General features: G+C 44.9%; 1 protein-coding gene across 1 annotated transcript in view; it reads right to left on the reverse strand.

The window, feature by feature from the left end:
• The window catches only part of TNNI3K (TNNI3 interacting kinase), a 59,122-nt gene that overhangs the window by 40,488 nt on the left and 3,957 nt on the right, over positions 1-14,677 (reverse strand). Inside the window, exons 4-7 of the mRNA XM_010132903.1 lie at positions 13,093-13,190; positions 9,195-9,305; positions 2,261-2,359; positions 674-812 (exon numbers count right to left, since the gene is read on the reverse strand). Of these exons, the coding sequence (XP_010131205.1) occupies positions 674-812; positions 2,261-2,359; positions 9,195-9,305; positions 13,093-13,190 (447 nt within the window). The remainder of the gene's footprint in view (positions 1-673; positions 813-2,260; positions 2,360-9,194; positions 9,306-13,092; positions 13,191-14,677) is intronic.

Raw genomic sequence — 14,677 nt, forward strand, 5'->3', positions numbered from 1 at the left:
ACTTTGGGGTAAGAAATTAATTTCCAAATAATCTTAATACAGTTCAGTACCGAAGAGTCTCTGCGTTAGTAGAATGCATGCTAACAGACGTCTGTACCTGCCCAGCCCATAGCGCCTCTCTGGCACACACAGTTCCTCTTACGGAAAATGTCTCATAACAGCACGTCTGCAGCTTGTGAAGCATAATGAAGCATGTACTAAAATGATTCCATTTCCTGTGGAATTGTTTGTGAACCATTTCAATTTCTCATTTGAATTATTTCAAATTACTTGCTGTATAATTTTGGCTTAAAATCCTTCATCTGGATCTCCTTCACTAGGAGTTCACGATGCATTTAAGTCATTTTGATTTGAGATACATGCCATGTGTTCTCTGATGGGATGGATGTCTTGATAGTAAGCTACATCTGTATGTTAATCTTAATTTTGTTTTCTGCTGCTGTTTTTCACATCTAAGTTATTAACAGAAACAGAAAGTGTGTGAAATGGTGAACCAGGCATGCTTAACAAGTGAAGAAAACTCTCCAACTGCTGTTTTTTCGTTTCAGTTCCTCAAAGATGATGCACAAATACACACAGGCCATGTGTTAGGAAGCTAAAGTCAAGATTCAAGGCCTGACTCTGCCTATAAATACAATGTTAAAGTTGATTTTTAAAAAATATCTTTTCTTACCATCAGCTTTGCTTCCCTCTTCCATCAAGAGCTTTGTAATGTTGAGAAAGCCTTTGGCAGAAGCCAAGTGGAGAGGTCTGTCTCCAACTTCACCACTTGCATTCACATCAGCTCCAAACTTCAGTAAGAGGTGGGTTACCTAAATATTGCATCAAGGCTAATTTAAATACCACATGAAAATAATAGATCCTCTGACAAAATCAGGTAGAACATTGCATCGAAGAATACTGTATGTGGACACCTCTAAAGCTAAAACAGGGAGAGGAGATTCAATAAAACCTAATTTTTAAGTTACTTATCTATAAAAATACAAGAATTCTTAAAACAAAGCCCTTATTCTCTAAAATGTTACCTATGATAAAAGGCTAGACAAGACACGTGTATTTGTTTACCCAACCAGTCAACATAACAAAGCAAATGCTCCCACAGTCCACGATGCCAGAGCCTTGGCCTCCTTCCTGACCAGCATCAGCACCCTATGAGCTTTTAGCATCATTTCACAAGACCGTGACTCTTTGTTCAGAAGTGGCTTATGGCAAAGAAGCAACTAATCTCTCAGCCCAACACACAAGGAGTTTTTTCATGCTACTGGATCATCATCATCATCACGGCTTGGCTTTGCGGGCGAATGAAAAGCAGCCTCTCAGGAACACCTGGTGGTGGTTCCCACCACTGCTGCCTCTCAGCCACAGCAGCAGAGTGTTTCCATCCTCTGTGCATCTGGACTGTTCTTTCAAAAGCTTTTCCTACAACTCCTCAATGCATTCAAGTATCAGTGGAATGGCAGTGGAATAAAAAATATGCTCTACTTAGAGATCAAACTTTGAAACCTGAAAACATCCCAGAACACATGCTTTTAGCCAAAGAAAGGGATAAGGAACGACTTCCATAAGCTGAAATAGACCCATTCTCACATTTCACATACAAGGGCTATTCGGGGCAAAGGACCGAACTGCGAGATCAACCATATTTTTATAACATGAAGTTATACTTTAGTAAAAGAGCGGGACATGGGAGGTTCAGTGCCAGCCTTGGTACAGAACTTCTGATTGCCTTTAAATACATCTGACCTCCGTGAGCAAAACAAGCACAGCGGGGCTCATGGGAAATCCTGCTCTCGGAATGGTCAGTTTTTCCATTACCTTAGGAGTGGCCACAATTTAGTTTATGAATTCCAAGGAAAACCAATAGAATTGCCAATTAATTATTACTGGGAAGTGACGTCCACTGCCTTAGAGAGGATCCTTACGCTGTCTCTGAAATGTAGGACGGACAACCATCAGATGAAAAATGCCTCTGGGTCCAAGTCTTACAGGTTACCAAAGCCAGCGAGACATCATTTAATTCAAGAGGTCTAGAGGGGAAGACACCAGTTTTTGCTGGGGTCTAGCACAGAGGATTAATGTGTAGACATTTCCTGTTGATATCCAGACTCAGAGCAACCAGAGATTGACTTAGAAGTGTTACTTCGTTATACGAGGCCTTTCCTGGCTTCTTCTGGAATGTAAAGCAAAAATATCTAACACTAAATCTATGCTGCCTCGGTGTTCCACGCCTCAGCTTTCCGAAACGCCCACAGTTCGTTACCTGTTCGTGGCCATAATAGGCAGCAATGTGCAACGGGGTGAAAAAAACGGCGTCCTGAACGTTCACGTAAGCCCCGTGCTGCAAAAGAATATCGACAGCCTAGAAGGAAGCCAACAGAAGATTCCAGTTAGAAGCACTACGTGTGGTCAGCTGGTAAAGCAAGATTTCGAAACTTTAAAACACCCATTTAAAAACAGGCACAAAGGCCCGAAGCAGCAGGCGGTAAAGGTGAAAGAGCTGCGCACCCTGTGTGAAAACGATTAACTGACAGTACTTTAACCGAACACTGCATGTCACTGATGCTTTATAAATAACCTGAATGTCTCTTTGCCGGTGAAAAGGCTGATTTACGCAGAGGCTCAGGAAGGGCTGTCTGGGTTTTCTCAGAATAACCCTTAATTTTCTTTTAACCGTTGTGAAAAGCAGTAAATATATCAGAGTTTTTACAAGTAAAAAGAAGAAAGAAACCAAAAAGAAAGATCCTTTTAAATGTAAATGTGTGAAGGTAAATCCTCGAGCATAATTCCCTTGGTGTGTAAAGATTTCTTTATATTTTAGAAGCCCTCTGGCTTTGATAAATAACCCTAAGTGTTATCTTTCAAATTTCCGCATATTCGGTCTTTCAGAGACTGATGTTTTCCTGGACAGCTATGAATTATCAGACATCAGCTTTCTGAATATCTGTCAAAATAGAAATCTAAGTGAAACCTCTTTGGATTACGTACCGAAGCCTGAGGGCTGCTACGGTTTTTGGAGCACAAGGGAGTTGTCAAGGGGCTCGTTCCGTGATTATTTGAGCAGTTCTACACATCATCTTGATGAATGGTAATTTTTGAGACTAATGATGGTGAAAGATGCTGGACTGTGAATCACCCACAGTACAGTGAACAACCGGGAAACACCTTCCCGGCAATGGGGAGAAGTGAGAGAGAAGGGAAACGGCCAGTTCCTCTGCGATGCTATTTCTGCCAGCACTGCCCCACTGAGACTTCCACTGGTGATCCCAATTAACGCTCTCTGCAATGAGGCACGTTTCTGTCAACTGCTGGCTAAGCTGAGACCACCAAGCCATTTCACACGCACAACAACGGGGCCAGACATTTACATCTGTGTCATTCTCAAGCGCTTGGAGAACGAAAACGTGTTACCAAGCAACATTAGTGTACAGGGACCATTTCTTTACACACTTCAATTGAAATACAGTTCTCCATGTGCCTGCCTGAATACGTTTTCAGTGTAAGGTCCATCACCAACAGTCAGGTGTGTCTATTTGCCATTAGTTTTAACCCTTTCACTGTGATATTATCCCTAAGTCTCCCCCGGAAGCAGCACAGCAGGACCAGTTCTGTCTCTGCAGAACCCAAAGGCTTCAACAGGTCCTGAATGTTACAGGAGGCACCCACGTGTTGCAAGAACTAAGCCTGTTTATTGCAGGCAGGCTGGAGGAGGTGAGGATTCCTGCAGTCCTATGGAATTATTTCTCAGCACCTCTGAGTACAAATCACAGAATCATTTTGGTTAGGAAAGACCTTTAAGATAATAAAGTCCCCCCGTTCCCGAGCACTGCCAGGTCCCCACTGCCCCCTGTCCCGCAGCACCACCTCCACACGGCTGGGAAACCCCTCCAGGGATGGGGACTCCACCACTGCCCTGGGCAGCCTGGGACACGCCTGCACAACCCCAACGGGACAGAAATGGCTCCTCAGGGACAACCTCAACCTCCCCTGGAACGATTGGAGGCCAGTTCCTCTTGTCCTATTGTTTGTCCCTGGGGAGTAGAGACCGACCCTCCCCTCGCTCCAGCCTCCTGTCAGGGAGTTGTCAGAGCCAGAAGGTCTCCCTGGAGCCTCCTTTGCTCCAGGCTCAACCCCTCCAGGTCCCTCAGCCGCTCCTCAGCACATTGTGCTCCAGACCCTGCAACAGCTTCGTTGCCCACAAATGATGGAGAACAGTGGCCATCTGTGCCTGCTATTAACATGTTTTCCAGATCTAGAAGTATCCTGGGACTATGCTAGATAGAGAGATACAATTCTGATGTGAATGGGATAAACAGTGAACATCATCTGCGGGTTAGATCACAAAGAAGCCCCATAAATGCTGGTGCCTGTCTTTGACTGCTGTGATGGTGCTCCAGAGACATGTGAGTTCTGACCATGCAGCAAGGTAGAAGGTTGGAGCTGGGGAAGTAAGAGGACTCCTGAAGAAAGGCAAACCTGCGCACAAACAGCATCCCAGGCAGCCATAGCCAGACTCTGTGGATAACACAGACTCCCATAACCTTTGAGATTGGAAGGGAGCTCTGGAGATTGTCTAGTCCAATGCCCCTACATAAAGCAGTGTCTTTTGGAACAGGTTCCTCAGGACCACGTCCAGTCAGGTTTTGAATATTGTCCAGGCTCTAGGGATGGAGGTTCCATGACATCCCTGGAAACCTGCTCCAGTGTTTGAACACCTTCAGAGTGAAAAAACATCTTTTCTTCTGTATAAATGGAATTTCCAGGATTTCAGTTTGTGCCCATTACCACCCATCCTGTTGCTGGGCACCTCTGAGATGAGTCTGACTCCCTTTTCTATATTGTCCCCACTCAGTATTTCTACAGAAAGATGCTGTGAGACCATTAGAGTGGGTGCCTACCTTTGTATCAGCTGACGAGCAGCTCAGTAACAGCATTAGCACACACACAGCAGGTAAGCGTTAGTGTATTCAGGTGGTAAAGAACATGAAGGTGTAGCTGTTGGCTCTGAAAAGACATGTTTGGACTGGTAGCTTTTTCAAGAATACAGTTGAACTTTGGATCAGTTCAGTTTTGATTTAGGCATGCAACCATGAGGTTACAACATGGCCAGGGATGTGACCACAACTCTGATTCTCCTTAATCTCCTTGGAAGCTGGAATTAAAAATCTGGATTCATTTACCAGCTTCAAGGTGGATCTTCAAGATCAAAAAACTGTGTTGAGCAATGTGGCTCCATCTTTGATGATAAACATAACAGTAGATGAATTTTGATGCATTTTTCCAGGTGGTGAAGGTGGTAGCTGTGGTAGCTGCTTTGTGATCTTCTGATAGAAAGAGTTTTGTGAGTTGTATTAAGCTAACTCTGCTCAACTGTAGATGATGAGAGGGGGTATAGACGCACTCTTGGTAGCTTCACAGATAAGCCAGCTTTCTAAGAAAGAAGAAAGGAATCTTAGAAAACACTGGAAGTTGTCATAGGCATTACAAGTAGGTGGGTGTGCTGGAGTGATGTGCAAGGGAAAAATTGCTGCAGAAAGCAAGGGGAAAATTTCTTATGCAAAGAAAGCTTTAAATTCTTACAGAAAGACTAAAAAAAGATTTTAATCCTCAAGAGACAGACTATGATTAACAGTGCAACTCATAATCTGGGGTGCAGAGAAAGCAGTTCTCAGTGCTCTACTGTGACTGGGTACAGGCAGCACAGTACACCAAGTTTTCCTTGACCCACCTGCTTGTCCTCTGTGATGGAATAACTGGATTTTTGGCTGACAGGAAAATAGCAGATGCCACTGACTTCAGCATGGTCTTCAGCACTGTCTCCCAAATATCCTCAGAGCAAAGCTGAGATCTTATGGTTGCAGAACTAGGTGAGTGAATAAGCGGGTAGACAATGGGGCTTGGAGGGCAGCAGTTACAAAGCTGTACTCTGACTCCAGGCTAGCCTCAAGTTGGGTACCACGGGAGCCTTTGCTGGGACCTGTCCTTTTAACTCATTTAGCAATGAAGTACACTCTTGTCACATTAGCAGTGAACATCAAATTACGTCCTCAGTACACCTGAGGGGGGGCCTGCCATCCAGAGGGACCCAGGCAGGCTGGAGGAATGGACCAGCATGACTCACAAAAAGTTCAACAACAGCAAGCACAAACCCCTCTATTGCAATAGCACAGGCTGTGGATGGCCTGGCTGGGGAAGAGCTCTGCTGGAGAGGACCTCCAGAGCCCAGCCAACAACAGGCTGAATATGAGCCAGCTAGCTGGCCCAGCCACAAAGGCAACCAGCAGTTTCCTGGGCTGGGATCTCAGTGGCGCAGGCAGGAGAATGAGAGCAAGAGCTTGTTCACATTTAGCCCATATACGTGGTTAGACAACAGCAGTTGCTGTATCACTCAGTGACCCCTCCCCAGCAGAGAGGAGGGGACTGTGAAAGGGAGAGGAGACCCACAGGCTGAACTGAAAACACTTAATGAACCAGCCAAGCTAATGCCAACACCGATGCCTATCTAAAGTACCCAAAGCCACACTCAGCCCAGCAAACATGCAGTGGTCACCACAAACAGAAGAGCAGCCCTTGGGAGCAGAATGATAAGCAAGCCCCAGCAGCGACAGGAACCCTTAAAAGCAGCAGGAGGAGGAGCAACAGCAGTAACCACCATCCTCAGCAAACTTCCGCCTTTATACTGAGCCTGACGTTTCTGGGATGAGTTACACCTGAAAGCCAACTTGGGGCAGCTGCCATGGCTTTACCTCTCCCGTGAAGCTGACTGGAAACTGCTAATGGCCTGTACACCATGGCTGGCTTGGGATTCTGTCCCAGCGAAACCATGACTACCCCCTTTCCCTCACAGAACAATTTTTATTTCAAAACAATTCTTTGAACACCTTGAACAATACTCTTACTATGTAATTTTTCTTAAAATTACTTTACAAAAGGTTTATTGAGAAGGTTTTGAATATTCAAGCCAATTATGTTCGCTTCAAAGACACCTAATTAAACTAGTCTGAAGGTTAGAAGGAGTCAGCAAAATAAAACATAAGACAGACTACGTAAGGACTTTGCCTTTGGACAAGGGCAAGGGATAAGAAATGCTCTAAGATAATGAGCGGAATGATTGTTGACTTTTTAACAGGTAAAATTTAAAAGAGAAGACAGCATCAACAATTAAGGCCGTGCTAGCCTCTGTTCTGCCTTACACCGAAATGTCTAGAGAATCAACCATGATTTTCAGAGTTCCTTTACTAATTAAGCTCATATAAAAATACAATTAGTGGCAAGCATATGCCTAACTCCCTCCAATTTAGCAAATGTAGATGTCATCAGTCACGTCCTGCAAAGCATCTTTGCGTTAAATTATTGCAACTCCTAACCCTCTGCGTGTCTGTAAGAATTTGAGAACAAATTCCATCAGCCTGAATTAAGAAACTGCTGAAGGGGGTTTTGAACATTTTAAACACAACTTGCTGATGAATGTGCAGTTAACTGTCTGCTGAAACACTTCATACGTGCTCTTCTGTAAGGCAGGAAGACGGAGAGCAAGCCAGCGAAGACAGACGGTGACAAATATGCTGAAGTAACATAAGACTTGTAAATGCAAAGGGGTTTATTAAATTAGAAAAAGTGCAAGAGAGGACTAACTCCCTTTTCCCCAGCAGGTCCTTCTACAAACCTATTCACGCTCTGGATTTTCAGGTTTGCAGATTGCAAAAATCTGGTAGCGCTGGTTCATCCTGCCTGCAACCCCCAGTCCAGTTTGCACCCCCAGTTCACCCATCCGTGATGTCATAATCTCACAAGGACAACCTAGTTTACAAACGCAATAGGCAATGGCACCGATTTTCGAACACAGCGATACCGGACAACACATGAATGCGTACGAGGCACACGAGTTATGTATTTGGCAAAGACCTCCTCGGGCTTGGAAACATTTAATGTTTTCAAAATAGCAGACTTAATGAGAGAGTCATGAAACTTAGTTGGTGATGTTTCTAATAGAGTTGTGGGCTTATTTTAAATTTTTTAATTAGTTTTTCTTTCTTCCCACTCAAAACTGCAATCCACATTAATGGATAAAACAAGCAAACAGCATAGTTTTGGTGAAGGAAAATACGGCACTACGTTGTAGAGCACATTTGTACCCCAGACTGTCTCAAAGGAACTGGAACAACGTAAAGGCAAGTATTAAAGTCACCTGTATTGCCTTCTTTGTACTTCGTTATCCTTTCTTGCACTTCTTGCAGGTTATCTCTCTTTACAGAACTTTGAGCTTTCTGTCTCCGTAAATTAGTCCGGCTCTCCGTAGAAGTTAAAACTTTTACTCAAGCGGAGGACAAAATCTTTACTTGCTTAATGGACCCAAAGGAGATAAAAAGCGGAGTACTGAAATTCATGAGTACCTTCACAGCTATAAACCCTTCATTACCAAGGTAATTTTCCACACCCAGCACTTTAAGAGATTAAAAAAATAAATAAATTACACTGAGTGAGCTGTTGCCAGGGTGACAGAAACGAGATGATGTGTGAAATGACTGAGCTGAGGTGGTAAATGATAAGAAAACAGATCCATGACTGACAGGATGTCTAGAAAGGGAAGACCCTGATTACAGGCATCTGGGGAATCTCCGCCCTCTCCTCTTTCCTCTGCTCCCCATAGGGATAAGCCTCCAACCCATCGGAGACTTATCAATATGGATGCTTGAGATTCACGCTAGACTTACCCTGACAACAGTTTTCTCTGCACTAATCCCAAGTCTACACTGAGAACCTCTGTCCCTTTCTGAAGTGAAAATCACAGAGCTGTGAAGCAGAGCCCATGACACCTAGAAGAGGGAATAAAACTCGCTGTGTTTCTGTCACACTCAGAACAATAGTGATTGGAAGCCAGGGTCAGAAATCCTGACACGTGTGAGTGACCGTGCTCATCATGTACCCGTTGGTTGACACTTTGGAAAACAATGACATTTATTGCCAAGACTTTAAAGACATTGATGTCAAGGCAAGAGATGTACAATGAGACCTATGTCCTTTGTGCTCAATGTAAAAATACATGCACAGCAGTGGTTTTCCCCGAAGGTGCCAAATATTAAATAAAATTCAGCTGTACTTAACCAGTTTTGTTTTGGCATCAATCTAAATTTAAGTGACCTGGTAATGTGAACACTCACACAGATAATCTCTGGTGCAGAAAGAGAGAGCCATACCTTATGGTGACCAGCGATGGTGGCGATGTGAAGCGCTGTCAGGGCTCCGTACCCGACCTGCTGGATGTCGGCTCCCCCGTGCAACAGCGCTGTTAGCAGCTCTGCATTGTCCTGGAAGGCAGTTTAAAACAGGTTATTTCTGGGCACAGCTACGACAAGGACAGGCAGGGAGCCAAAGGGAGCTGCGTGTGTCCAGGCTTCCCCAGCTAGTACCGGGCATGTCAGATGAAGGGACTGGCTGTAACCCCCAGAGCACAAGAGCGCAAGGACAGGAGCGGAGCAAAGAGTTGTTCCAGGCACTGGAACTCTCTGTTTAGCTATACTAAAACCTCTACCTTTAAAAAGTCTCTGTTCTGATTTTACAATGTCTTCAAAGGTCTCTCTCAGTCTCCAAGCCATTATTAAGTGCTCACACAAACTGTTCTGCATGTCAAAGCATTACAGTGCCTGACACAGAGGAAGGACACCTGGGGGGTTCCCAGGATAAATAGACAGCATGTGTGCCCAATCCTGAGCTGTGAGCTTGTTGTTTGTACTGTTTCACTTCTTCCCTGCCATGCACACAGTATTTGCTACGACTTCTTCCAGGTATAGCAACAGCAATGGGCACTGTCAAATGACAGTAATAAAAAAAAACTTGAGGAACACATCAAGAGTGGTGATGCCCAGGAAATATGACCATTAATGAATTCTAATTTACAAATAGTGAAATCATACACAGAGCAGTGAAATGGTCTGTTTGGGGCAGTGATAGAACCTGCAGGAGAAACTAGGCCCTCTTTCTTACCAGGACTTGTCCTAACTGCACCGACTAGAGCTATCATCATTTTCCCTTCTTGCCTTCCACCACCACCCAGCCCAGAAAGGACCCCTCTCCAAGTTGTTTTCATTGTCTCCTCAGAAGAAATGAACACAACTCAAGGGCAAAAGAGGAGCTAAAACTCCAACCTTCCTCATCATTCTCCACCCCTTCAAAGCAGACACTAGAAGAAGGGCAGGAATGAATCTCTGCCAGAGAGGCAGCAGTTAAAATACCTCTGTGACACCAGAACATTTGTACATACGGAATTGAATAGGAAACATTAGGAATTTCTGTTTGACAATAATGGACAATAAAAGTTTATGTCACTTTTCCTCTCAGATAGTTTTAGACCTTGAAAACGGTACTTTGTGTAGGGGTAAATCATACGTCGCAAATATTCGGGGCGGACGATATGACAATCTATGTGTGCACACAAGGCCTTTATTAAGATACAACTGCAGCAGACGGCTGCAGCCCCTACACACACAACTTCTAAATGCTAACTGCTAACTAACTGCGCAGTTTCTTCCTTATCACATCTATTTGTAGTTTCTAAGTTATCTTACGTACCCTGGCTGGATTGGTTTCAAGTACACTGTCCCGCCCAGAGATGAGCTGGCTTTCCAATCACCTATTGACACAACCTCTCTGTCTCCTCCTAAACAACACACCTCCTGCTGCTGACTGACAGCAGGCTTACAGGGCTGCTTCCTGGACCGGCCGGGGGTCACGGCCACAGTACTTGGCTGTGTCCTGGATTGGATGTTACGCAGCCTGGGAGACAGGCTGAGCTGGTATTACCTTGAAGTGTTCCCTTCTAATTAGTGACTCGGTCCACTTTTCCTAGTTCTGTTTTATGAAATGCCACAAAAAATTCAGATTTCAGCTAAGAAGTCAAGGAGTCTCACAAGAAGCTGCCCTGTCTCAATACACATTGCTGAGGTATCTCCTTTACGCTGTGCTTGGAGAACTATGGCACAACAGAAGCTTCAGTGGGTAACTCACGGTAAATCTTCAGGCCTTGAAATGTCAGTTACATTCAGAGAGAAGTGCTATTTTGCATTTTACTTTACATCTCCAGATGTACACTAGTTCACTTAGCTTTGTGCAACCCGAGAAAGATGCTGGGTGTTGTATCACACAGTGATTAAGTAAGTTGCTGACACAGTTTTGTGCCTAAGTGGATGCAAGAGGCTTATCAACTTTACAGTGCAGGGAAAACAGGCAAAGCAGGATGCGATAGCAAAATCAAAACTGTTCCCAAGTAATGAAAACATCCTAGAAATCTGTAATAAGAGTCCTTTTAAAGAAAGGAATTTTTTTTCAGCTAAGTTATGAATTGGAAATCATTCACTGAGATCGACATTAAAGAAAAGCAGGGAAATTCTTCTAGGCAATTGGCTAATTATGCAACATTGCACATGGGGGAGTTTCTTTTATGATTGCTGTAAAGCATCACTTCATCCCGTGATGTGTAAGATTTGATTATTATCATCATTTTATAGCTTGCACAGCTAATTGTACCAGCGGCTGTAAAATTAAACTAACACAGGAATTCCAAGCGATAATATGAGACACATCAAGTGCTCGAATTACAGTAACTGTTTAAGTCGCTCATGGTGCAAGTACATGGAGCTGAGCCATGGAGCTGCAGAGCACAAGGCATCCTTAGCACCCCCGGCACACCATCGCTTCTGGGTGTCTGGCTCCACGGTTGAGTTTGCAGCCTGTTTAACAGCCACCTCTCGGAACAGGCCTGGGGCAAGTTCGGGGTTCCCTGGTGGGAATCATGGAGTCCAGCATTTGGAGCAGGACGTTGGCTCAGCTTGTCCACAGCAGACACTGCAAACAGGGAAGTGTCTTTCTTCCCACCTTCAGACAGAAGTACAGGAGCCGCTGCTTGCACCTCTGTTCCCACTCCTACCACCCTCTACAACAGCTGAAGCACTGGGGGCCCAGGGTCTTCCTGGCACAAGTAATACTCGTGACTCATGCCACATGTCCCAGTCCACACCATCACGACCCAGCCAATGGCAGACTCTCCCTTCACGCTCCCTGTTCTGATGACCCCCCGCTCATTGGCGTGGGAAAGCTGGCTGCCTGCTTGCTCCAGGACAGCCAGAGCCTGCTGATTGGCCACATGAGTCTGAACTCCTGCCATGAGAGACTTGGGTCTTCTCTCTGGACAAATATTTTATTTATCAGATTATTTTCTAACAGAAGGCGAACCATATCTTCTTCCAGAGGTGAGCCTTTGGAGGAGAATGACTGTGGCTGTGATGATTCCTGATGCATTTGGAATTGGATATTTGGATTAAAGACCATCTACCACCTCCGTCTCCTCCTGCAACAGAGCGAGGATCACAACTTCTGGCTCAAGAATGGCACACACGAGCCAGCCTACTTAACCTTCCACCAGCTTTGAACCTACAGCACAACAGAACTGTATCTGCCACAAGAGCCTGGCAGAAGAATGAGGCTGTTGTGACCTCGTGGCACCTATGGGGCATACAATGGTTGAACGTTACAGTCTAGAACAGATACTGCTATGTTTGATCTGAGTTCCCTCTAAAAGGCTGCATGCTTTTGGGGCTGGTCTACACACGGGTGAAGTTTCTAAGATGCTCCATCTCAAACTAAGGATCATCATGATATAGGAATATTCTGTCTTTGTCCCCTTCATTCCTCGCTGCAGTTATTGTTGAGTCTTAAAAGATAAATATAATAGTAAAGAAAAATAATATTGAAGCTGAACATGGAACTTAAGAAACAACAAAGAAGAAGCAGAAAAGAGAGAAATTGTGAAATATATTCCTTTGAGATTGCTTCTATTAATAGCTGTCAAAAGAGAAAGAACACTCCTCTATCCTGAGTTGCCCTGCATGATTTAATCAGTATTTCCAAAGCAATATCATATCCTCACGGATGGCACTGCAAAAGCACATGCTGATTTCCTGTGCCTGGGCTCTTTACAGGCCATTTTCCTTGGCACTGTGAACGTGAAATTTATATTTTCACTAAAAGCAGCAACTAGAGACTTCAACCAGATAGCTCGGTTCTGATTTCTTTTCATCAATTCTATTTAAAATAATTTACCTTATAGGCTGCCAAGTGCAGAGCTGTAAATCCATTTCTTGTTAATCTGGATGGGCGCAGTCCCTTCAGCATGAGAGTTCTGATATGGGACTTGTTACCTTCAGAAAAAAATTGGGGAACAGTCATTTACAGAAAAGAACATACAGATGAAGTAAGTTCTGTGTGAGGATGAAAAGAGGAAAAGGTGGCTCATCTGCTGACCTGAGGCAAGTTGCAAAGTACACCTTGTGAAAGCTCCAAATGGAATTGGGCACCACCTTCCCACCCAGTGGGACGGTTCCAAATGTGGCCAAGTCCCAGCTCACGGTGCGTTCAGGCTTTGATAAGGATTCGTTAAGGGTAGTTGAAGTCCTAAAGAAGCAAACTCCTTTTTTAACATCCCAACCATCTGCAAAGAGCTCCAGTACCACGCAGATGCTTCCAGAATCTCTGGTTTCTCAGCCACTTGCCCTTTCAGGACTAAAGTGCTGCTCTCCCTCTCTGTCCAACAGCACCGCAGCGACAGTCATCTGGAGAGATGCTGGTGAATGCCAGCACGGGTGAGTGGCTTTCCTGCCACCTGTCTGATGCACAGCGAGGACCTCAGGAAATGTACCTGCCTTCTGAATACGTGGGACAGCAGTCAAGGACAGTGTCGGGGCTAATAGCTTCTCTGCCTCCTTCACGTGTTCATACACCGGACCTAATCGCTAACTCTGCCTGTTTTCTTAAACTCCCTCTCAGCAATCCCACCAGCCACTCTAACGTTACCCGGTACCGATGGCATCTTTGGATGTGGTGTCTGAAATTAAAAGTAAAGATCCACTCGGTTATCAGCAGTGCAGGATCAGGTTTTTGTTCACAATTGCATCTAAGATGGAGCAAGCCATTTGTGCATGTCATTAGTAAGCCCTTTGCAGAGCTGAAACCTCAAGGTGAAATTTTCTGCCTCTCTCGGCCAGTTTCTGCTGAATATGGTACAAGCGCAAAGAGTGTGCATGAGCCAGTGATTGGCTCCCTGTGTGGATAACAGAGCAGCAGTGTGGATCAGAGTGGAAAATTCCAGCATTAGTGGGTTTTTATGAACATCCCAGAAGACATCTGGCACACTTCTCTTGCATACTCTGATTTGCTATCTGCAGAAATCCTGTCAGCTGGTATTTTTCACCAAAGCATTTGAGTTATTCTTTTAATCAGCATGAAATGAAATCCAGGTATCTTCACTACACAGAGAAGCAGGTGCTGTATGTATGGCAAAGAATGGCTACAGCGAGGTCCCTCTCCTGATGGCTCTACCACCGGAGAACCCAGAAATGTAGAGTGATGCTATGTGATGAGTGTGGATTGATTAACAGATATGTACAGCAAGTAGAATCACCAGCTGGTTTGGGTTGAAGGGACCTTCACAGCTCACCCAGTGCAACCCCCTGCAGGGAGCAGGGACATCTGCACCCAGAGCAGGGTGCTCAGAGCCCCAAGGGCCAACCTGACCTGCCATGGGGCCAGCGATGGGGCTGCTGCCACCTCCTGGGGCAGCCTGGGCCAGGATCTCACCACCCTCAGAAGCAACAATCTCTCCCTCCTCTCTGCTCTACGTCTCCCTCTG

The sequence above is a fragment of the Buceros rhinoceros genome, unplaced genomic scaffold, assembly GCF_000710305.1.
Source record: "Buceros rhinoceros silvestris isolate BGI_N320 unplaced genomic scaffold, ASM71030v1 scaffold14633, whole genome shotgun sequence".
Classification (NCBI taxonomy): domain Eukaryota; kingdom Metazoa; phylum Chordata; class Aves; order Bucerotiformes; family Bucerotidae; genus Buceros; species Buceros rhinoceros.